The sequence below is a fragment of the Embiotoca jacksoni genome, unplaced genomic scaffold (genome assembly GCF_022577435.1).
Source record: "Embiotoca jacksoni isolate LCO1_2020_lvr unplaced genomic scaffold, fEmbJac1.0.p SCAF_63, whole genome shotgun sequence".
Lineage (NCBI taxonomy): Eukaryota > Metazoa > Chordata > Actinopteri > Embiotocidae > Embiotoca > Embiotoca jacksoni.
In genome coordinates this window covers 21,035-43,082 of record NW_027185418.1, presented here as the reverse complement: position 1 = coordinate 43,082, position 22,048 = coordinate 21,035, and the positions used below count along the sequence as shown (strand labels likewise).

Genomic DNA, 22,048 nt, shown 5'->3' with positions numbered 1-22,048 from the left:
AGCGAGTTGGCATTATCTTACGTAAGATTAATCTTTGCAGACTATCAAGTTATCTTCTGAAGTTTGACTCAAACAGACAAAGACTTCTGTTCACAGATCAATCTGTTCCTGTCATAACAGTTCACTGATTTCCATCCTTCATTTTTTACAGAAATTGCACAGTGACCATCAGTCGGGTTTTCTGTCCAGGAGCTGAGGAAACAAAAACATCAGTTGTATCCAGAGTCAAGATTTTATCATTCAAAGTGTTTAGAAATGTGTCTCTTACCTGTCAGCCAGATCACTTCCACCGACCCACTTCCATTTTCCACCATCAGCTTTCAGTCCAATCCAGTACCCTTCGTTTCCTGAATTTCCCCAGCTCTTACCACTGACATATTTCTGAGGACAACAGAGGAAAAGGGATCAGAGATATTTACTTACTTTAATAAACTCACTGTGACCAACAGACTCAGCGTGTGTTCAGATCTTCAGAAAATACATTTTCATTTAATATAAGCTGTCATTACCTTTTCTTCTGCATTATCTACAACCACCAAATCAGAACTCCTAATTGTGCAGTTTTCTCGAGCTTCTTCCCAGGTTTTCCGATTGGTAGAAGTCTGGTAGTCCAAAACCAAAAGGCAACTGGACTGGATCAGATTCCAGCCTGGCTGACAAAATTTACACTGTCTTCCTGAAACAACAGAGATCAACTAATAAAGAACTTTACTGTCTCGTTATATCAGGATTCAATATTTTTGTGAATAATGGGATCCCAACATACCACCATCTTTTTTGGGACAGTAGGCATCAATGATCCACTGAGCTCGACTGATGTTGAGCTCATTCCCCTTTGCCTCCATGTCCTTTATTTGATTTGTAAGGTTTCTCTTCTCCATCTCCAGCTTCTGGTTTTGCATCGTGAGGTTCATCTTTTCTGCCGTGAGATTTGTGACTTTGCTCTCTAAGACAGCATTGGCTCGTGTCAGGTTGTCAAACTGGACTGTCAGATTGGTGTAGTCCTCACTTAAGTTGTTGTTGAGGTTTGTCAGGTTGCGATTCAGTTCCAGAAGAGTATTTTCGTTGTTTTCCTGACTTAATGTAGCAACCGTAAAATGAAAATGAGCTTCTTAAGGGAGAGTAAGCAGTTTTGGTATTGTTCATTTTGCTTTTGTTATTTTATCACAGATCAAAACTGCTTCCTGTCTGTTGTACTTCAGGTTTGCCAGCCTTTTGGGAGCCACAAGCTAAGATTGTGTTTTTTCTATTTCAGAGAACAACAAAAAACCCACAAAAAGACCAACACTCACAATGTGTTAAGCCATCTTTCAATATTTCACAGCTTCCCCCATTGATTCATACAAAATTCACTCAAAACAGCTAAAGTCAGATAAAATGCATCTTTGTTCAGAATTATTTCACAATAACGACATCGAAATATTTGTTTACTTTTGAGTTATACTTACAATATATTCGAAGGCCCACAAAAACAAACAGTATCAACCAACTCACTGCTATTGTTGGAAAAGAATGAGTGAAAAAGGGAGACTTCTTGTCTGAAAGAAAAAGTAATTTTTTTTTTAGCTGAAACGAATCAACATGAAACTTTAAAACAGTTCAATCTGCTGTTATAATAGTTCAGCAGTAAATTGTGTTAATAACCTGCAGTGGCTGTTCGTTTGCCCACAGTACAAACTGCTGCATTTTCATAGTCACCTTCCTCAAGTTCCTCTGAAACAAATCAAACATAAGTTCTCAAAGATCTGCAGTAAATTAAACATTATTTCCAGAATCAGCAGACTGAGAAAATCATGATACAAATTAGAACATAAAGTCAATCGTGACATCTGAAATTAATTTGATCAAAGTGTCGTTATGCTCATCATTATGAAAATGAATGAAATAAGATTCTGCTTCACAAAAGATGAGACGCTTGTGAAGTTTGAATCTGTCAGAAAGCATCCTACCTGCAGAGAAAGAAACATTTGGATTTCTAAAATTGACCGTCAGCGTCTGTGTTTTTCTGTTCATCCTGGAAAAAGCATCAAGTTCACCAGCGATCGAGCTGCATATGAAGGCTGAAATGGAAACGCTGGTGCAGTGACGTTAAACTTTACAGGGAAGTTTGTGGGTTTTTGAAGTTGAGTCTCTATTTTAAAACTTGTGGTCAGTTGTTGTGAGGGGAAGTTTTCTCTGTTGAATTTTACTTCTAAAATATACAGTTTTTTATTTCATCTAATCAGAACTCGATCAGTAATATGATTGTGTTACATGTTGTTTTTCTGACCAATGATGATTGAATAAATGTCTGAATTCAGGTAAGCTGACCAGCCTGGATGGACTGCCATTTAAAATTCAGACACAGAACACATCCACACGCTGATCTCCAACGACACCGATCAAACACAAATGTTTAAATATCTGCAGCAAATTAGTCCGTATTTATAGAATCACTCCCAATGTGCTCGGCAGCCTGGAAAAATCATGGAAATAAATGTAAAGATGAAAAGGATTTTTTTTTTAAACTCTTCAAATGTATTTACTGCCAAAGTTACACTGTGTTGTTGTGCTTTAAAAAGGCATCATGCATTACAGAAATATGATTCTGCTACACAAAAGAGTGTCGGTGAAAAGCGTGAGAAATGTTTACTCTCCTTGCAGATAGAGGAACGTCTGGACTTTTTAAAGTAAGTCTGAATCATGTACAAAGTTTAAAATACCAGTTTTAATCTTGATAGAGAAGCATGTGGGTTTTAGTTCTGTTTTGAAGTTGCGACAGTTGGTGTTTGCTGAGAAACTAATGCCCAGTTGTGATGAGAAGTCTTATTTATAAATAGTTTGAACTCACACAGTGTGTCTGCAGCATCTTCTCAGGCTGCTGCAGTTCATCAGTGCTGGAAGAAGTATTCAGGTCCTTTACTTAAAGATGCTGTAAAGTAGAAATGAAAATGAGTTTTAAGTTCATCACACCACAGAAGTATGGGTTGTTAACTACCCATCCAAATTTGAATGAAAAAAACACCGACAAGTATATTAAAGTAGGCTTTGAAATCGTGAGAAAATCATCAGTCTTCTCTGCTCTGAGACTGGGGGGGCGTGTCCTGAAGGAGCTGAAGCTCCGCCCACTCACTGGGAGGTGTTCAGTGTCCTGTAGGACAGTCCTGTGGCTGCAGTTCTTTTCCCCACTAAGTGGTCCGTCTGACATCCAACCTCTCGGAGACTTTATGCATGATGTCCCACTGGTACTCTGTCTCTCTGCTGGATGGAGCAGCCTGCTTTGGGAAAACACAATAGAATCAGAATTTATTTGTCCAATGAGTGAAACATACAGATGCATATAAATGAAGCTTGTCCCCTTGAGCTGTAACACAGGAGTCAAACTGGACACCAGAGGCAGCAGACAGTGAGTCTCCAACTACTTCTAACGCACCTGCATTACAATAGTGGAGATAATAAGAATGGAGGAGTTGATTTAGTTCTGTAACGACTGTAACATGAACAACGCTGCATTACATCACATGTTAATTCATGACATCACATGTTAATTCATTACATCACGTTAATTCATTACATCACGTTAATTCATTATATCACGTCAATTCAAACTTTGAACCTGCTCAGGTTGAGATGTAAGTCTTTCTCTTTCACTGATGTCCCTCCACCTCCTCGTCCTCGTCCTCCTCCTCCTCCTCTCTGCAGCCTCCTCCACATGTAGTTGGGCTCATTTACCCCGACCGGTACCGGTACATGTAACCGAGAGGGTCGTTGATTGGAACGTTACACCGGAGTCCAAAATCAACAACCCTCATTAATGGGGAGGACTAGATCTCCTCTGGTCCATGTTTACCATCACCCCGACATGTAAAATACAGAGTCACATATATTATAGTTCCTTATCGGAGCTATATTGACATGCCTAAAAAATTCTGCTGTTTTCGGAGCATTTTCCTCTGAACTCTGCTACGAACTCATTAGAAGCTAATTAGCACATTAGCTCCCATTTCATGAAAATAAAGTTATTCTACACCGAGTAAAATCACGTTAGCGGTTTGCACCGAGGACTAAATGTAGCAGAGTCACTGTGGAAAAGTTATCTGGTATAATTATAACAAGCACACAGAACTTCCGCTGAGTGGTGGACTGCTGGCGGCGGCGGACGGTGCCGGTGCGACCGGAGGACGAACGGCCGGGAGGGTGAAGCTCGGTTCGGCTCCGAGCTGCAGGAGAAGCCGTGTGTCCGTGAACTGCATCCGTCTCCGGTCCAAGTTGAAACTGTCCTCTGTGAAACGGTCCCTGCAGAGGCGGCTGTTGGTGTCGATCCTAACGTCTCCTTTAGCGAGGCTCTTCACGAAATCAATCCGCCTCTTTTTCCTTTCTTCATCAGTAGGGAATTTAAATAGTGATGCGGCGCTGCTTTGGAGGTTCTTGCTTCCAGGAAAGATTCACTTGCGGGTGGAGGGAGACGTCCTGTAGCAGCCAGCTGATGGACAATAACAATCTGGCTACGGCAGAGTGGGATGACCTCTTATGCAAATGAGCTCCAGGCTTTTATAGCCTTTCACCGTGAGAGGAGGAGCCATGCAGAAGGTTATATAAACCGTCTGTGTGGTAGATCGGTGACGGACTGAAGCGACCTTTTAGCCCCGCCTAAAAAAACATGAGCTGAAGACGGATGAGAAACTGTTTAAAGGTCTAACTTACAGCAACTTTAACTCAAATAACTGCGTAACAAAATTGGATAAACAACCATTGAATTGCATATTATGTCAAATAATGTCACTAAAATCAGTTATAAACCTCTGAACTCTGTTAAACCCAAAATAATTCAGTTGTTAGATCTTAATAGTCTGTTTTAGTCCTTTACAGTTGTCAGTCAAAGTAGGTCTCATTTATATCTTTGGAAGTTCCTTAACGTTCAACAGTTCACCATTAGTCTCTTCCAACGGATTTCCGGTTGTTTGTTTGAATCCAAAACAACTCTGAGATCTCAGAAAACAAAGTGCCAATAAAATTGGATCCTTTATATTTCTCGGTGAAGATCCAGACAGGATAGCAGATGAAGCAGCTCGTAGTCACTTGATGAATCCCTAAAAAAAAAAAACAGCCTGTACACAAGTGTGCAGAACATCATCATATAGTCAGAGTTTCCTCTTTTTCCATCACATTAGATTTACACAAAACATTCACGACTTTAAACACTTGTGACTAAATTATCTCGTTTTACCTCAATTTCAAACAATACACTTGGCAATCAACATACTTTTACAACATATACAGAAACTTTAACAAAAATTCAACACACACACACACACACACACACACACACACACAGTTATGTGCTTCATTCACATCATACAAAATGTTGTTATCCTGGCTGGTTTTGCTTCGCTATGTTCCTCAAAGTAAATTACTCCCAATTCTCTGACACAAACTTAGTTAACAAGATAACCTCAGGTAGCAACTCACCTGGATAATCCACTTCATTGAAGAAACGCCCGACGGAGTTCGTCCCGGTGAGAACTTCTCCCTCGACAGCTCCGCTGCAGCTCAGCATGTAACTCACTTACAATACTGTTAAATTCACTCGATATCTCTTGGGAATCTCAAAATATCTGACTTTGCTCCAAATCTTGTCTGCCTCCTGCACCTGTCTTAGCTGCGGGGTCTCCGGTAGGTGAGTGCGTGGTTCAGAGAGTGGGAGGGGGGGCTAAGGGCTCTGCTACGTTCAGACCACCAGCTGGTTTGGTGAGACGTTTAGGGAACGTCTGTAAATTGGGGAACTGAATGTTACCCGGGTTACGTGAACAAGGGAGAACACGTGACCTCGACAGAGAAGAGCTTCCATCACCCTCAAATCCAGGACCCCCGGTGTACAGTGACCACTGATCCTTTTTATGACCAGGAAGAAAAATTAGTGCAAAACAGGTTTTGACTTGATCAGCATTTTAGGTAACAGCACTGAAAAAGATATTCAAACATGAAATCCCTCTTTGTAAAACACACAATATGTGCTTGGCTGATAAATTGAACTTCCTGTTGTAATCTGGAGATTTGTTGGATCTGATGTCGACGGTGTGATTGATTAATGAGGTCCAAACGTGGTGAACATACTGAGACCAGATCTGTTCCTGCCTCATACTGATTGAACTTGTTATATCATCCTGAAGAATGCAGTTCATCCTGACTTCATCAAAACTTACTGACATTTTTAATGAGAAGGTTTTGAGAGATTAGAAAAAACAAGAAAACAGAAATATTGTTGTTCAGTTTAACATTTTTATTCAACATAACAGGATAAAAACACGCATTTTCCTCTAAACAGATATCTAACATTATCTGCTGCCTCAACCTGTGAAGACTTATTTACATCAGAATACAAATGTTGAAGAAAACAGCTTTGGAAGCATTTTGTTGAGAAGTAATGCAGCGCCCTCTGTTGGCCAATCAGCTGCAACAGTGTTAAAAATTACACAGGAAACACATACTTTCTAATATCTAAATTAACACATTATATCTGTGTTTGTTTTTATTTTTTCCAAATATGTACACAAAGTACCTTAAAACAAACAGCTGTTATTAGTAGCACACTTTAACTTTATTTCTATGTTTTGGTTTTTACAAAAATATTAAATGTGATATTACTAGAAATCTTCATATTTTGACATTATTAAGCCAGTTGGCAATATCTTACATAAGATTAATCTTTGCAGACTATCAAGTTACCTTCTGAAGTTTGACTCAAACAAACAAAGACTTCTGTTCACAGATCCAATTGTTCCTGTTGTTACAGTTCACTGATTTCCATCCTTGAGTTTGGCGAGAAATTGCACAGTGACCATCAGTCGCCTTTTCTATCCAGAAGCTGAGGAATCAAAAACATCAGTTGGATCCACAGTCAAGATTTTATCATTCAAAGTGTTTAGAAATGTGTCTCTTACCTGTCAGCCAGATCACTTCCATTGACCCACTTCCATTTTCCATCTTCAACTTTCAGTCCAATCCAGTACCCTTCGTTTCCTGAACTTTTCCAGCTCTTATCACTGACATTTTTCTGAGGACAACAGAGGAAAAGGGATCCGAGATATTTACTTACTTTAATAAACTCACTGTGACCAACAGACTCATCATGTGTTCAGATCTTCAGAAAATAGATTTTCATTTTCAATATGCTGTCATTACCTTTTCTTCTGCATTATCTACAACCACCAAATCAGAACTCCTTATTTTGCAGAGTTCGCGAGCTTCTTCCCAGGTTTTCCGATCGGTAGAAGTCTTGTAGTCCAAAAACACATAGCAACTGGACTGGAACAGAATCCAGCCCGGCTGACAAGAGTTACAATGTCGTGCTGAAATAACAGAGATCAACTAATAATCAACTTTACTGTCTCGTTATATCAAGATTCAATATTTTTATAACTAATGGGATCCCAACATACCACCATCTTTTCTGGGACAGTAGGCATCAATGCTCCACTGAGCTCGACTGATGTTGAGCTCATTCCCCTTTGCCTCCATGTCCTTTATTTGATTTGTAAGGTTTCTCTTCTCCATCTCCAGCTCCTGGATTTTCATCGTTTCTGCAGTGAGATTTGTGACCTTGCTCTCTAAGACAGCATTGGCTCGTGTCAGGTTGGTGTTGTCCTCCCTTAAATTGTTGTTGAGGTTTGTCAGGTTGCGATTCATTTCCAGAAGAGTCGTTTTGCTGGTTTCTTGACTAACAACTGAAAAAATGAAAATTAGCTTCTAAAGGGAGAGTAAGAAGTTTTGATATCGTTCATTTTGCTTTTGTTATTTCATCACAGATCAAAGCTGCTTCCTGTCTGTTGTACTTCAGGTCTGCCAGCCTTTTGGGAGCTATAAGCTAAGATGGCATTTTTTCTATTTCTTTGAACAACAAAAAACCCAAAAAAAGACCAACACTCACAATGTGTTAAGCCATCTTTCAATATTTCACAGCTTCCTCCATTGGTTCATACAAAATTCACTCAAAAAAGCTTAATGTAGTTTTAAGTAAAAATATATTAAACAAAACTTAATGGTAAATATGTTGTAGATTTTTTTTTTTTTTTTCAGCCAATGACTTCGTGTTCTAAACTTTTCACTGTTACCAAGAAACCCAACAGCAGGTGTAGATTTATTATTTGGCCTGATGTTTCCCAACATGGTGAATTACATGGCTATTATTAAGGCAAAATGTGCAATAATTGGTTACACAGTACTGAAAATATATATTATATAAAAAAAACCTGTGTTATACTATCTTCATACATTTGACCATGAATTATTGTGTCGAGTAATTCACTTTGTTCTTGACAGATTTAGAAAACTAAAAGCAGAAAATTATGGTATGTAAAACAATCTGATATCACATGATGGTAACAGAAGAAATATTATTCTATAAGGGTCTGCCTTGTGTCTAAGTTCGTGCATGGACTGTCTGTTTTACATACTTACTGTAGACACAGATTGATATGATGCCCAACAGCAAAATGACACAGAAAGTCGCCAAGCAACAAGCCAAGAGCCGATAGTGGCGACGTCGTCCGTCTGCTTTCTTGTCTGGCAGGAATCGGATAGACAAACATATAAATACGTGGCTTTAGAAGTCGGAGTTCATGAAATAACGTGGGTAACCAAAGTTACAGTCTTTTTCAGTCCAACATTTCCTCTTTAACTTGCCATCGCCAAAGAAGGTATTTTAAACTTAGTAAGTTAGAAACAGGAAGTATAACAACTTTTAAATCAGACTGTGAAAACCTCAAATTAACTTAAATTCAACATGAGATTGCATTTTTACACAAAACAATGTTTTGCAATGAAAAACATGAGAAAGGAAACGCTTCATGGCCATTATGTATTATTAATGTTCATGTGGGACACTAAAAGGAAAGATTTACAATTTCTAAAATGTTTGATATCAATTCTTTCAGACATTGTGCTACAGATGAACCAGGTTGTAGGCAGAAGTGGACATAGCCTCCATTCCTATGAGGCCAACCCAGTAATATTGACTAATATAACGCTGTAATGCATTTAAGCGTCTCATTGTTTGTTTATTTTTTGCTAAGTAATCTGTCCTTCAGATATGATAAGAATTGATAGATGTTGAAAATATAGTCATCAGTTGTCATTCAATTAAAGGTGATAATCTTAAAAATATATATTTATAGGAACATTTATAAAACTCTTAAATCATGTTTCAATCGCATTTTGGGTTTCCGGTCGATAAGGGTTCACTAAAGTTTACAGATTGTGACCTGTCCAAACACATATTTTGGAGCTTGCCTGACTGAATGTTTACCAAATCAACTACTACACAATCATACATTTTTGACTTTTCTTAAATGATTTCTGCTGATTTAAATAAACCAATTTATTACAAACAACAATTATTCCACAACGTGGCGGTCAGTCAGAAGTTTTACACGTGTTTGTCTGTTTGTTTGTTTGTCTGTTTGACTTCACAAAGCCGATATCAGCACCAAATGTTCTCAGATTCACCTGTTTTGTTTTTGTGTTCTTTTACAACTTACCATTTGTGTCTGGACTTTGTTCGGTTGAGTTCTTTTTCACCTTCACTTCATCGTACACAGTTTCCTCTTTGTTTTTAGCTGAAAGGTTAAAAGTTTAAATAGTGTACAGTGGTTAAATATTAACAGTTCACTATAATCAACAATGAGATAAAAAAAAAAAAAACGAACAATGACAAACTGCTTGGTTTAGTTAGCTAAATATGTACCCTGCTCCTACACCAGTACAATAAATTAATATTTAATATGAGGAGGGTCACATAAACAAAGACTCTGTTCTAAAGCCAAAGTCTGAGAATATCTTTTCTAGCCGCTCTGTACTTTTAAAAGTTGACTTACCTTCCGGTCGGGATCGGTTCTTATTTTTGAATACAACTGAAGCGTAGTTAACGTCCTCCGCCATCACTACAACCTTTCTGTTGACTCTATCCGACTTGTAGTCAAAGAAGTACCACTGTAATTGAGCCACAGAGACTCACAAGAAGAGAAGTGGTTGTTTCCTCTGTTGAGGCGAATCTGTCTCTAACGGCTTTGAAATATATCAACTTCTGCTTTTCCAGAGAAAATCATTTGTATGCACGACAGTCCGGATGTCAACTTCAAGCCAACACTGTGTTCCTGTTCCATAATCAGCTTGATATAAAAGATATTATTACAATGAGTATATAACATGGTATAACAAGATTACTAAGATGTAACTAGGACTTTGGATGTTTGCTTGGTTTTGTATAAAACACCAATAACCAATTGAATTTTGTTGAGAAGTTGTTTTTTGTTGGCCAATCAGTAGCAAGAGTTTAAAACATTATGCAGGAAACAAATATTTTCTAATATCTATTCATACGTTAGATCTGCGTTTGTTTTTTTCCAAATATGCACAAAAAGTACGTAAACAGCTGTTAAAAGTTGCACACTAAGTTTACACAAGTTTTTGTTTGTACAAAAATATTAAAGGTGATATTACTTGAAATCTTCACATTTTGACATTATTAAGCCAGTTGGCATTATCTTAAATGTAATTAATCTTTTCAAACTATCATGTTACCTTCTGAAGTTTGACTCAAACAGACAAACCTTCTTTTCACAGATCCAATTGTTCCTGTTGTTAAAGTTCACTGATTTCCATCCTTCATTTTTTACAGAAATTGCACAGTGACCATCAGTCGGGTTTTCTATCCAGAATATATGAAATGGAAACGCTGGTGCAGTGATGTTAAACTTTACAGGGAAGTTTGTGTTTTTTTGGGTCTGTTTCTAAGTTGAGCCTCTATTTCAAAACTTGTGGTGAGTTGTTGTGAAGGGAAGTTTTCTAATTTGTCCTTTTCAATCTAAAATAAACAGTTTTATTTGTTTCATCTAATCAGAACTCGATCAGTAATATGATTGTGTTACATGTTGTTTTTCTGACCAATGATGATTGAATAAATATCTGAATTCAGGTAAGCTGACCAGCCTGGATGGACTGCCATTTAAAATTCAGACACAGAACACATCCACACGCTGATCTCCAACGGCACCGATCAAACACAAATGTTTAAATATCTGCAGCAAATTAGTCCGTATTTATAGAATCATTCCCAATGTGCTCGGCAGCCTGGAAAAATCATGGAAATAAATGTAAAGATGAAAAGGATTTTTTTTTTTTAACTCTTCAAATGTAATTGCTGCCAAAGTTACACTGTGTTGTTGTGCTTTAAAAAGGCATCATGCATTACAGAAATATGATTCTGCTACACAAAAGAGTGTCGGTGAAAAGCTTGTGAAATGTTTACTATCCTTGCAGATAGAGGAACATCTGGACTTTTTAAAGTAAGTCTGAATCATGTACAAAGTTTAAAATACCAGTTTTAATCTTGATAGAGAAGCAAGTGGGTTTTAGTTCTGTTTTGAAGGTGTGACAGTTGGTGTTTGCTGAGAAACTAATGCCCAGTTGTGATGAGAAGTCTTATTTATAAATAGTTTGAACTCACACAGTGTGTCTGCAGCATCTTCTCAGGCTGCTGCAGTTTATCAGTGCTGGAAGAAGCATTCAGGTCCTTTACTTAAAGATGCTGTAAAGTACAAATGAAAATGAGTTTTAAGTTCATCACACCACAGAAGTATGGGTTGTTAACTACCCATCCAAATTTGAATGAAAAAAACACCGACAAGTATATTAAAGTAGGCTTTGAACTCGTGAGAAAATCATCAGTCTTCTCTGCTCTGAGACTGGGGGGGCGTGTCCTGAAGGAGCTGAAGCTCCGCCCACTCACTGGGAGGGGTTCAGTGTCCTGTAGGACAGTCCTGTGGCTGCAGTTCTTTTCCCCACTAAGCGGTCCGTCTGACATCCAACCTCTCGGTGACTTTTTGCATGATGTCCCACTGGTACTCTGTCTCTCTGCTGGATGGAGCAGCCTGCTTTGGGAAAACACAATAGAATCAGAATTTATTTGTCCAATGAGTGAAACATACAGATGCATATAAATGAAGCTTGTCCCCCTGAGCTGTAACACAGGAGTCAAACTGGACACCAGAGACAGAAGACAGTGAGTCTCCAACTACTTCTAATGCACCTGCATTACAATAGTGGAGATAATAAGAATGGAGGAGTTGATTTAGTTCTGTAACGACTGTAACATGAACAACGCTGCATTACATCACATGTTAATTCATGACATCACATGTTAATTCATTACATCACATTTTAATTCATTACATCACATCAATTCAAACTTTGAACCTGCTGAGGTTGAGAAGTAAGTCTTTCTCTTTCACTGATGTCCCTCCTCCTCCTCCTCGTCCTCGTCCTCCTCCTCCTCCTCCTCCACATGTAGTTGGGCTCCTTTATCCCGACCGGTACCGGTACATGTAACCGAGAGGGTCGCTGATTGTAACGTTACACCGGAGTACAAAATCAACAACCCTCATTAATGGGGAGGACTAGATCTCCTCTGGTCCATGTTTACCATCACCCCGACATGTAAAATACAGAGTCACATATATTATAGTTCCTTATCGGAGCTATATTGACATGCCTAAAAAATTCTGCTGTTTTCGGAGCATTTTCCTCTGAACTCTGCTACGAACTCAATAGAAGCTAATTAGCACATTAGCTCCCATTTCATGAAAATAAAGTTATTCTACACCGAGTAAAATCACGTTAGCGGTTTGCACCGAGGACTAAATGTAGCAGAGTCACTGTGGAAAAGTTATCTGGTATAATTATAACAAGCACACAGAACTTCCGCTGAGTGGTGGACTGCTGGCGGCGGCGGACGGTGCCGGTGCGACCGGAGGACGAACGCCCGGGAGGGTGAAGCTCGGTTCGGCTCCGAGCTGCAGGAGAAGCCGTGTGTCCGTGAACTGCATCCGTCTCCGGTCCAAGTTGAAACTGTCCTCTGTGAAACGGTCCCTGCAGAGGCGGCTGTTGGTGTCGATCCTAACGTCTCCTTTAGCGAGGCTCTTCACGAAATCAATCCGCCTCTTTTTCCTTTCTTCATCAGGAGGGAATTTAAACAGCGATGCGGCGCTGCTTTGGAGGTTCTTGCTTCCAGGAAAGATTCACTTGCGGGTGGAGGGAGACGTCCTGTAGCAGCCAGCTGATGGACAATAACAATCTGACTACGGCAGAGTGGGATGACCTCTTATGCAAATGAGCTCCAGGCTTTTATAGCCTTTCACCGTGAGAGGAGGAGCCATGCAGAAGGTTATATAAACCGTCTGTGCGGTCGATCGGTGACGTACTGAAGCGACCTTTTAGCCTCGCCTAAAAAAACCTGAGCTGAAGACGGATGAGAAACTGTTTAAAGGTCGAACTTATAGCAACTTTAACTCAAATAACTGTAAGAAAAATTGGATAAACAACCATTGAATTGCATATTATGACAAATAATCACTAAAATCAGGTATAAACCTCTGAACTCTGTTAAACCCAAAATAATTCAGTTGTTAGATCTTAATAGTCTGTTTTAGTCCTTTACAGTTGTCAGTCAAAGTAGGTCTCATTTATATCTTTGGAAGTTCCTTAACGTTCAACAGTTCACCATTAGTCTCTTCCAACGGATTTCCGGTTGTTTGTTTGAATCCAAAACAACTCTGAGATCTCAGAAAACAAAGTGCCAATAAAATTGGATCCTTTATATTTCTCGGTGACGATCCAGACAGGATAGCAGATGAAGCAGCTCGTAGTCACCTGATGAATGTTTTGAACGGTTTTCTCTGTTGAATTTTACTTCTAAAATATACAGTTTTTTATTTCATCTAATCAGAACTCGATCAGTAATATGATTGTGTTACATGTTGTTTTTCTGACCAATGAAGATTGAATAAATGTCTGAATTCAGGTAAGCTGACCAGCCTGGATGGACTGCCATTTAAAATTCAGACACAGAACACATCCACACGCTGATCTCCAACGACACCGATCAAACACAAATGTTTAAATATCTGCAGCAAATTAGTCCGTATTTATAGAATCACTCCCAATGTGCTCGGCAGCCTGGAAAAATCATGGTAATAAATGTAAAGATGAAAAGGATTTTTTTTTTCAACTCTTCAAATGTAATTGCTGCCAAAGTTACACTGTGTTGTTGTGCTTTAAAAAGGCATCATGCATTACAGAAATATGATTCTGCTACACAAAAGAGTGTAGGTGAAAAGCGTGAGAAATGTTTACTCTCCTTGCAGATAGAGGAACGTCTGGACTTTTTAAAGTAAGTCTGAGTTGTGTACCAAGTTTAAAATACCAGTTTTAATCTTGATAGAGAAGCATGTGGTTTTTAGTTCTGTTTTGAAGTTGCGACAGTTGGTGTTTGGTGAGAAACTAATGCCCAGTTGTGATGAGAAGTCTTATTTATAAATGGTTTGAACTCACACAGTGTGTCTGCAGTATTTTCTCAGGCTGCTGCAGTTCATCAGTGCTGGAAGAAGCATTCAGGTCCTTTACTTAAAGATGCTGTAAAGTACAAATGAAAATGAGTTTTAAGTTCATCACACCACAGAAGTATGGGTTGTTAACTACCCATCCAAATTTGAATGAAAAAAACACCGACAAGTATATTAAAGTAGGCTTTGAAATCGTGAGAAAATCATCAGTCTTCTCTGCTCTGAGACTGGGGGGGCGTGTCCTGAAGGAGCTGAAGCTCCGCCCACTCACTGGGAGGTGTTCAGTGTCCTGTAGGACAGTCCTGTGGCTGCAGTTCTTTTCCCCACTAAGCGGTCCGTCTGACATCCAACCTCTCGGAGACTTTATGCATGATGTCCCACTGGTCCTCTGTCTCTCTGCTGGATGGAGCAGCCTGCTTTGGGAAAACACAATAGAATCAGAATTTATTTGTCCAATGAGTGAAACATACAGATGCATATAAATGAAGCTTGTCCCCCTGAGCTGTAACACAGGAGTCAAACTGGACACCAGAGGCAGCAGACAGTGAGTCTCCAACTACTTCTAACGCACCTGCATTACAATAGTGGAGATAATAAGAATGGAGGAGTTGATTTAGTTCTGTAACGACTGTAACATGAACAACGCTGCATTACATCACATGTTAATTCATGACATCACATGTTAATTCATGACATCACATGTTAATTCATTACATCACATGTTAATTCATTACATCACATGTTAATTCATTACATCACGTCAATTCAAACTTTGAACCTGCTCAGGTTGAGATGTAAGTCTTTCTCTTTCACTGATGTCCCTCCACCTCCTCGTCCTCCTCCTCCTCCTCCTCCTCTCTGCAGCCTCCTCCACATGTAGTTGGGCTCCTTTATCCCGACCGGTACCGGTACATGTAACCGAGAGGGTCGTTGATTGGAACGTTACACCGGAGTCCAAAATCAACAACCCTCATTAATCAGGAGGACTAGATCTCCTCTGGTCCATGTTTACCATCACCCCGACATGTAAAATACAGAGTCACATATATTATAGTTCCTTATCGGAGCTATATTGACATGCCTAAAAAATTCTGCTGTTTTCGGAGCATTTTCCTCTGAACTCTGCTACGAACTCAATAGAAGCTAATTAGCACATTAGCTCCCATTTCATGAAAATAAAGTTATTCTACACCGAGTAAAATCACGTTAGCGGTTTGCACCGAGGACTAAATGTAGCAGAGTCACTGTGGAAAAGTTATCTGGTATAATTATAACAAGCACACAGAACTTCCGCTGAGTGGTGGACTGCTGGCGGCGGCGGACGGTGCCGGTGCGACCGGAGGACGAACGGCCGGGAGGGTGAAGCTCGGTTCGGCTCCGAGCTGCAGGAGAAGCCGTGTGTCCGTGAACTGCATCCGTCTCCGGTCCAAGTTGAAACTGTCCTCTGTGAAACGGTCCCTGCAGAGGCGGCTGTTGGTGTCGATCTTAACGTCTCCTTTAGCGAGGCTCTTCACGAAATCAATCCGCCTCTTTTTCCTTTCTTCATCAGGAGGGAATTTAAATGGCGATGCGGCGCTGCTTTGGAGGTTCCTGCTTCCAGGAAAGATTCACTTGCGGGTGGAGGGAGACGTCCTGTAGCAGCCAGCTGATGGACAATAACAATCTGACTACGGCAGAGTGGGATGACCTCTTATGCAAATGAGCTGCAGGCTTTTATAGCCTTTCACCGTGAGAGGAGGAGCCATGCAGAAGGTTATATAAACCGTCTGTGCGGTAGATCGGTGACGTACTGAAGCGACCTTTTAGCCCCGCCTAAAAAAACCTGAGCTGAAGACGGATGAGAAACTGTTTAAAGGTCCAACTTACAGCAACTTTAACTCAAATAACTGCGTAACAAAATTGGATAAACAACCATTGAATTGCATATTATGACAAATAATGTCACTAAAATCAGGTATAAACCTCTGAACTCTGTTAAACCCAAAATAATTCAGTTGTTAGATCTTGATAGTCTGTTTTAGTCCTTTACAGTTGTCAGTCAAAGTAGGTCTCATTTATATCTTTGGAAGTTCCTTAACGTTCAACAGTTCACCATTAGTCTCTTCCAACGGATTTCCGGTTGTTTGTTTGAATCCAAAACAACTCTGAGATCTCAGAAAACAAAGTGCCAATAAAATTGGATCCTTTATATTTCTCGGTGAAGATCCAGACAGGATAGCAGATGAAGCAGCTCGTAGTCACTTGATGAATCCCTAAAAAAAAACCAGCCTGTACACAAGCGTGCAGAACATCATCATATAGTCCGAGTTTCCTCTTTTTCCATCACATTAGATTTACACAAAACTTTCACAACTTTAAACACTTGTGACTAAATTATCTCATTTGGCCTCAATTTCAAACAATACACTTGGCAATCAACATACTTTTACAACATATACAGTAACTTTAACAAAAATTCAACACACACATACACATACACACACACACACACACACACACACAGTTATGTGCTTCATTCACATCATCCAAAATGTTGTTATCCTGGCTGGTTTTGCTTCGCTATGTTCCTCAAAGTAAATTACTCCCAATTCTCTGACACAAACTTAGTTAACAAGATAACCTCAGGTAGCAACTCACCTGGATAATCCACTTCATTGAAGAAACGCCCGACGGAGTTCGTCCCGGTGAGAACTTCTCCCTCGACAGCTCCGCTGCAGCTCAGCATGTAACTCACTTACAATACTGTTAAATTCACTCGATATCTCTTGGGAATCTCAAAATATCTGACTTTGCTCCAAATCTTGTCTGCCTCCTGCACCTGTCTTAGCTGCGGGGTCTCCGGTAGGTGAGTGCGTGGTTCAGAGAGTGGGAGGGGGGGGCTAAGGGCTCTGCTACGTTCAGACCACCAGCTGGTTTGGTGAGACGTTTAGGGAACGTCTGTAAATTGGGAAACTGTACGTTACCTGGGTTACGTGAACATGGGAGAACACGTGACCTCGACGGTGAAGAGCTTCCATCACCCTCAAATCCAGGACCCCCGGTGTACAGTGACCACTGATCCTTTTTGATGACCAGGAAGAAAAATTAGTGCAAAACAGGTTTTGACTTGATCAGCATTTTAGGTAACAGCACTGAAAAAGATATTCAAACATGAAATCCCTCTTTGTAAAACACACAATATGTGCTTGGCTGATAAATTGAACTTCCTGTTGTAATCTGGAGATTTGTTGGACCTGATGTCGACGGTGTGATTGATTAATGAGGTCCAAACGAGGTGAACATACTGAGACCAGATCTGTTCCTGCCTCATACTGATTGAACTTGTTATATCATCCCGAAGAATGCAGTTCCTCCTGACTTTATCAAAACTTACTGACATTTTTAATGAGAATGTTTTGAGAGAATAGAAAAAAAAAAAGAAAACAGAAATATAGTTGTTCAGTATAACATTTTTATTCAACATAACAGGATAAAAACATGCATTTGCTTCTAAATAGATATCTAACATTATCTGCTGCCTCAACGTGTGAAGACTTATTTACATCAGAATACAAATGTTGAAGAAAACAGCTTTGGGAGCATTTTGTTGAGAAGTAATGCAGCGCCCTCTGTTGGCCAATTACAAAACAACAGTGTCAAAAATTACAGACTGGAAACAAATATTTTCTAATACAGATTACAGTGGGTACGGAAAGTATTCAGACCCCTTTAAATTTTTCACTCTTTGTTTCATTGCAGCCATTTGCTAAACTCAAAAAAGTTCATTTTATTTCTCATTAATGTACACTCAGCACCCCATCTTGACAGAAAAAAACAGAAATGTAGAAATTTGTGCAAATTTATTAAAAAAGAAAAACTGAAATATCACATGGTCATAAGTATTCAGACCCTTTGCTCAGTATTGAGTAGAAGCACCCTTTTGAGCTAGTACAGCCATGAGTCTTCTTGGGAATGATGCAACAAGCTTTTCACACCTGGATTTGGGGATCCTCTGCCATTCTTCCTTGCAGATCCTCTCCAGTTCCGTCAGGTTGGATGGTGAACGTTGGTGGACAGCCATTTTCAGGTCTCTCCAGAGATGCTCAATTGGGTTTAGGTCAGGGCTCTGGCTGGGCCAGTCAAGAATGGTCACAGAGTTGTTCCGAAGCCACTCCTTTGTTATTTTAGCTGTGTGCTTAGGGTCATTGTCTTGTTGGAAGGTGAACCTTCGGCCCAGTCTGAGGTCCAGAGCACTCTGGAAGAGGTTTTCTTCCAGGATATCGCTGTACTTGGCCGCATTCATCTTTCCTTCAATTGCAATCCCTGTAGCTGAAAAACACCCCCATAGCATGATGCTGCCACCACCATGTTTCACTGTTGGGATTGTATTGGGCAGGTGATGAGCAGTGCCTGGTTTTCTCCACACATACCACTTAGAATTAACGCCAAAAAGTTCGATCTTGGTCTCATCAGACCAGAGAATGTTATTTCTCATAGTCTGGGAGTCCTTCATGTGTTTTTTGGCAAACTCTATGCGGGCTTTCATATGTCTTGCACTGAGGAGAGGCTTCCGTCGGGCCACTCTGCCATAAAGCCCCGACTGGTGGAGGGCTGCAGTGATAGTTGACTTTGTGGAACTTTCTCCCATCTCCCTACTGCATCTCTGGAGCTCAGCCACAGTGATCTTTGGGTTCTTCTTTACCTCTCTCACCAAGGCTCTTCTCCCACGATTGCTCAGTTTAGCTGGACGGCCAGGTCTAGGAAGAGTTCTGGTCGTACCAAACTTCTTCCATTTAAGGATTATGGAGGCCACTGTGCTCTTAGGAACCTTGAGTGCTGCAGAAATTATTTTGTAACCTTGGCCAGATCTGTGCCTTGCCACAATTCTGTCTCTGAGCTCCTTGGACAGTTCCTTCGACCTCATGATTCTCATTTGCTCTGACATGCACTGTGAGCTGTAAGGTCTTATATAGACAGGTGTGTGCCTTTCCTAATCAAGTCCAATCAGTTTAATTAAACACAGCTGGACTCCAATGAAGGAGTAGAACCATCTCAAGCAGGATCAGAAGAAATGGACAGCATGTGAGTTAAATATGAGTGTCACAGCAAAGGGTCTGAATACTTATGACCATGTGATATTTCAGTTCTTCTTTTTTAATAAATTTGCACAAATTTCTACATTTCTGTTTTTTTCTGTCAAGATGGGGTGCTGAGTGTACATTAATGAGAAATAAAATGAACTTTTTTGATTTTAGCAAATGGCTGCAATGAAACAAAGAGTGAAAAATTTAAAGGGGTCTGAATACTTTCCGTACCCACTGTATATGTGTTTGTTTTTGTTTTTTCCAAATATGTACACAAAGTACCTTAAACAAACAGCTATTAAAAGTGGCACGCTTTAATTTTACTTCTAAGTTTTTGTTTTTACAAAAATATTAAACGTGATATTTCAAGAAATCTTCATATTTTGACATTATTAAGCCAGTTGGCATTATCTTACATAAGATTAATCTTTGCAGACTATCAAGTTACCTTCTGAATTTGACTCAAACAGACAAAGACTTCTGTTCACAGATCCAATTGTTCCTGTTGGTGCAATTCACTGATTTCCATCCATCGCTAGTTACAGAAATTGCACAGTGACCATCAGTCGGGTTTTCTGTCCAGGAGCTGAGGAAAACAAAACATCAGTTAGATCCAGAGTCAAGATTTTATCATTCAAAGTGTTTAGAAATGTGTCTCTTACCTGTCAGCCAGATCACTTCCATCGACCCACTTCCATTTTCCACCATCAGCTTTCAGTCCAATCCAGTACCCTTCGTTTCCTGGACGGTTATAGCTGTTATCACGGACATATGTCTGAGGACAACAGAGGAAAAGGATCAGAGATATTTACTTACTTTAATAAACTCACTGTGACCAACAGACTCGGCGTGTTTTCAGATCTTCAGAAAATACATTTTCATTTAATATATGCTGTCATTACCTTTTCTTCTGCATTATCTACAACCACCAAATCAGAATTCCTTATTGTGCAGTTTTCTCGAGCTTCTTCCCAGGTTTTCCGATCGGTAGAAGACTGATAGTTTAAAACCACATAACAACTGGACTGGAACAGATTCCAGCCCGGCTGACAAGAGTTACAATGTCGTGCTGAAATAACAGAGATCAACTAATAATCAACTTTACTGTCTCGTTATATCAAGATTCAATATTTTTATAACTAATGGGATCCCAACATACCACCACCATCTTTTCTGGGACAGTAGGCATCAATGCTCCACTGAGCTCGACTGATGTTGAGCTCATTCCCCTTTGCCTCCATGTCCTTTATTTGATTTGTAAGGTTTCTATTCTCCATCTCCAGCTCCTGGTTTTGTGTCTCCAGCTCCTGGTTTTGTTTCTCCAGGTTCATCTTTTCTGCTGTCAGCTTGGCGTTGTTTTCAGAAATGACCGAGGTAACTTAAAGTCAAACGTACAGGAAGATAGTTGGCAGTGAGCTGATATTGGATAACAAATTAACAAAAATCAAACAACTTTGACTTAAACTGAAAGTCAGATAAAATGCATCTTTGTTCAGAACTATTTCACAATAACGACATAGAAATATTTGTTTACGTATGAGTTATACTTACAATATATTTGAAGGGCTACAATAACAAACAGTATCAACCAACTCACTGCTATTGTTGGAAAAGAATAAGTGAAAGAGGAAGACTTCTTGTCTGACAAAGAAATAAACAAAAACATTTAGCTGAAAAAAAATCAACATGAAACTTTAAAAAAGTTCAATCTGCTGTTATAATATTTGTGCAGTAAATTGTGTTAATAACCTGCAGTGGCTGTTATTTTGTCCACAGTACAAACTGTTGCATTTTCAAAGTCACCTTCCTCAAGTTCCTCTGAAACAAATCAAACATAAGTTCTCAAAGATCTGCAGTAAATTAAACATTATTTCCAGAATCAGCAGACTGAGAAAATCATGATACAAATTAAAACATAAAGTCAATCGTGACATCTGAAATTAATTTGACCAAAGTGTCGTTATGCTCATCATTATGAAAATAAATAAAATAAGATTCTGCTTCACAAAAGATGAGACGCTTGTGAAGTTTGAATCTGTCAGAAAGCATCCTACCTGCAGATAAAGAAACATTTGGATTTCTAAAATTGACCGTCAGCGTCTGTGTTTTTCTGTTCATCCTGGAAAAAGCATCAAGTTCACCAGCGATTGAGCTGCATATGAAGGCTGAAATGGAAACGCTGGTGCAGTGATGTTAAACTTTACAAGGAAGTTTGTGGGTTTTTGGGTGTGTTTTGAAGTTGAGCCTTTTTTTAAAAACTTGTGGTCAGTTGTTGTGAGGGGAAGTTTTCTCAGTTGAATTTTACTTCTAAAATACACAGTTTTTTGTTTCATCAAAGCAGAACTCGATCAGTAATATGATTGTGTTACATGTTGTTTTTCTGACCAATGATGATTGAATAAATGTCTGAATTCAGGTAAGTTGACCAGCCTGGATGGACTGCCATTTAAAATTCAGACACAGAACACATCCACACGCTGATCTCCAACGGCACCGATTAAACACAAATGTTTAAATATCTGCAGCAAATTAGTCCGTATTTATAGAATCACTCCCAATGTGCTCGGCAGCCTGGAAAAATCATGGTAATAAATGTAAAGATGAAAAGGA

At 39.5% G+C, this 22,048-nt stretch overlaps 3 protein-coding genes across 3 annotated transcripts; all 3 read right to left on the bottom strand.

Annotated features, from left to right (window-relative positions):
• Positions 1–68: 68 nt before the first annotated feature.
• On the bottom strand, positions 69–2,013 carry LOC138213696 (asialoglycoprotein receptor 1-like). Its single transcript, XM_069174940.1, has 5 exons — positions 1,987–2,013; positions 767–1,073; positions 510–676; positions 269–381; positions 69–192 (listed from the first exon to the last, which is right to left on the bottom strand). Exons 1-5 carry the CDS (start codon positions 2,011–2,013, stop codon positions 69–71), a joined length of 738 nt encoding a protein of 245 aa, XP_069031041.1.
• Positions 2,014–6,720: 4,707 nt separating this feature from the next.
• On the bottom strand, positions 6,721–9,929 carry LOC138213695 (C-type lectin domain family 12 member B-like). The gene is made up of 7 exons (XM_069174939.1): positions 9,852–9,929; positions 9,516–9,593; positions 8,437–8,541; positions 7,419–7,703; positions 7,162–7,328; positions 6,921–7,033; positions 6,721–6,844 (listed from the first exon to the last, which is right to left on the bottom strand). The coding sequence occupies exons 1-7, from the start codon at positions 9,913–9,915 to the stop codon at positions 6,721–6,723; spliced, it is 936 nt and encodes a 311-aa protein (XP_069031040.1). The 5' UTR covers positions 9,916–9,929.
• Positions 9,930–19,900: 9,971 nt separating this feature from the next.
• Positions 19,901–20,813, bottom strand: LOC138213694 (C-type lectin domain family 4 member G-like). The gene is made up of 4 exons (XM_069174938.1): positions 20,598–20,813; positions 20,341–20,507; positions 20,101–20,213; positions 19,901–20,024 (listed from the first exon to the last, which is right to left on the bottom strand). The coding sequence occupies exons 1-4, from the start codon at positions 20,767–20,769 to the stop codon at positions 19,901–19,903; spliced, it is 576 nt and encodes a 191-aa protein (XP_069031039.1). The 5' UTR covers positions 20,770–20,813.
• Positions 20,814–22,048: the final 1,235 nt, after the last annotated feature.

Coding starts and splice junctions, on each gene's coding strand:
- LOC138213696 (XM_069174940.1), bottom strand. CDS start 2,013: ATGAACAGAAAAACACAGACGCTGACG. Junction 677..766: donor CTGTCCCAAAAAAGATGGTG/GTATGTTGGGAT, acceptor CTGTTGTTTCAG/GAAGACAGTGTAAATTTTGT. Junction 193..268: donor GGAAGTGATCTGGCTGACAG/GTAAGAGACACA, acceptor TTGTTTCCTCAG/CTCCTGGACAGAAAACCCGA.
- LOC138213695 (XM_069174939.1), bottom strand. CDS start 9,915: ATGGCGGAGGACGTTAACTACGCTTCAGTTGTATTCAAAAATAAGAAC. Junction 8,542..9,515: donor ACAAAGTCCAGACACAAATG/GTAAGTTGTAAA, acceptor GATTCCTGCCAG/ACAAGAAAGCAGACGGACGA. Junction 6,845..6,920: donor GGAAGTGATCTGGCTGACAG/GTAAGAGACACA, acceptor TTGATTCCTCAG/CTTCTGGATAGAAAAGGCGA.
- LOC138213694 (XM_069174938.1), bottom strand. CDS start 20,769: ATGAACCTGGAGAAACAAAACCAGGAGCTGGAGACACAAAACCAGGAG. Junction 20,508..20,597: donor TCCCAGAAAAGATGGTGGTG/GTATGTTGGGAT, acceptor CTGTTATTTCAG/CACGACATTGTAACTCTTGT. Junction 20,214..20,340: donor TAGATAATGCAGAAGAAAAG/GTAATGACAGCA, acceptor TGTTGTCCTCAG/ACATATGTCCGTGATAACAG.